Genomic DNA, 2,071 nt, shown 5'->3' with positions numbered 1-2,071 from the left:
CACCATTTAGATCCATGATAACTTATAATACTGCACACATGGAAATTTGGCGGCTCTTAGACTTGTCAGGTTTGAATGAAATGGCAAAGCAGTCACTATTTAGATACACGTTCTACTATAATTTTGACTTCCAAACTTTATATTCTACAATGTATTCTCCCCACATTGCACCTCGCTGACACTCCACACCTTGTTAGAATAATAAACAACCCTAAAGACTGAACAAACGTACAGAAATGGCGGGGGGGGGGGCTTAATAAAAAATACCTGGACTTATTTTTTAATTATCATTTACAATGCAAATGTGTGTAAAACGTTCACTTACAGTCTGGTCCCAGGGATGTTAATGTATTAAAGGGTTGGAAGAAGACCCCTGGTTTTGATGTGTGAAATAATCAGACAGTCCCCCGGACAGTCCCGTCGTGAAACTTGGCAAAGAGGGTCTTAAAGACTCACAGGGCAGGGTGGAGGGGGCCTGCGGCGACGTGGAGGAGGACGCGGCCCGGGCGCCCATGGACGTGCTGCTCTGCGAAGTCATGGACGGGTGCGGGACGTGGGGGAAAAAGTAACTGGTCTGGCCCGCGAGCAGGTTGACCGAGCAGGGGTTGAGGGAGTAGGTCCCGGAGCAGGGCACCGACAGGCCGCAGGGCACCGAGGCGGCGAGCGCGGCGGCCGTGAGGTGGTGCGTGGCGTAGGGGATCTCCCCGTTGACCAGCCGGTCCACGCTCAGGCCGTTGGCCGTGGAGAAGGAGTGGTTGTTGCCCAGCGAGTTCTGAGTCAACACGGAGCTGTAGGGCATGGGGTGGCTGGGGTAGGCCGACGTGGTGCCATTGTAGCTCAAAGTGCTGCTGGCGCGGGGGTGGTGCAGGGACAGGAAGGGCGACATGGGCCAGTAGAGGGAGCCGGCGCGGTCCATGAAGGTGAGGCCGGTGGAGGTGAGGCGCGCCCCGCGCTTGAAGGCCAGCTTGGCCCGCGACGTGGTGGAGCGGCGGCGCAGCTTGCCCGTGGTGCCGCCGATGAACACGTCGTCGCTCGACGGGTCCAGCATCCAGTAGTTGCCCTTGCCGGGGTCGTCGTAGTGGCGCGGCACCTTCACGAAGCACTTGTTGAGGGACAGGTTGTGGCGGATGGAGTTCTGCCAGCCCTGCTTGTTCTCCCGGTAGTAGGGGAAGTTCTTCATGATGAACTCGTAGATGCCGTTGAGCGTGAGCCGCTTCTCGGGGCTCTGCCGGATGGCCATCATGATGAGCGCGTTGTAGCTGAAGGGCGGCTTCTCGTACTTGCCGTTCTTCTTCTCGCCCTCCTTGCCCCCCTCCCCGTCCTTGCCGCCCTCGCCCGCCCCCTTCTTCTCCTCCCCCCCGGCGCCCGCGCCCTTCTCCTTCTCGTCCGGCCCGACGGGCGCCAGCTCCCCAGCCCCGCCGCCCGGCTCGCCCTTGCCGCCCAGGCCGTCCGCTTTGGCCCCGTCCAGGGCGGCGGCCGAGGGTGGCGGCGGCGGCGGCGGCGGGAGCAGCAGCGGCTGGGGGCCCTTGTCGTCGTCGGTTCCCGGGGCGCCCCGCGCCTGGGGGGGCTGCGGTGCCTGGGGCGGCGGCGGCGGCTGCTGCTGCGGCGGCGGCGGCGGTTGCGGCGCCGGCGGCGGCGGGTGGTGGTGATGGTGGTGGTGGTGGTGGTGGTGCTGGGGGTGGTGGCTGTTGTGGTGGCCGTGGCTCGCGTGGTGGTTGTCGTTCTGGACCGCCTCCGGCACCAGGCTGTTGATGCTGAACGAGGACTTGGGGATCATTTTCACCTCTTTCCTATCTCCCATGTCCAGCATCACCCAGTCGTCGAGGGGCAGCGGCGGCGGCGCGGGAGCGGGGCAGCGGCGCGGCGGGCGGCGGCGACCGGTGGGTGTCGAGCGGGGCGCGGGCGGCGCGGGCGGCGGCGGCACTGAGCGCTCCGGCAACAGCGCAGTTGGACCGCAGGCTCCGGCGCTGGCAAGTCATGTAGCACAAGCAGCAACCACCCCTCAGGAATTAGAAGGGGAAAAAAAGGAAAAGGAAAAAAGAAAGAGAAAAAAGAAACAACCACCGCCCCG

The 2,071-nt window shown here is 63.0% G+C and overlaps 1 protein-coding gene across 1 annotated transcript; it reads right to left on the bottom strand.

Moving 5' to 3' along the window:
- Positions 1–343: 343 nt before the first annotated feature.
- Positions 344–1,810, bottom strand: FOXG1 (forkhead box G1; the record flags this gene model as incomplete). The annotated part of the gene is made up of 1 exon (XM_080678924.1): positions 344–1,810. The coding sequence occupies one exon, from the start codon at positions 1,808–1,810 to the stop codon at positions 344–346; it is 1,467 nt and encodes a 488-aa protein (XP_080535050.1).
- Between the last annotated feature and the right edge of the window lie 261 nt (positions 1,811–2,071).

The sequence above is a fragment of the Plecotus auritus genome, assembly GCF_963455305.1.
Source record: "Plecotus auritus genome assembly, chromosome: 1".
Taxonomy (NCBI): Eukaryota; Metazoa; Chordata; class Mammalia; order Chiroptera; family Vespertilionidae; genus Plecotus; species Plecotus auritus.
Note: the sequence above shows the minus strand (reverse complement) of the source record. Positions and strands in the feature narration are given on the sequence as shown.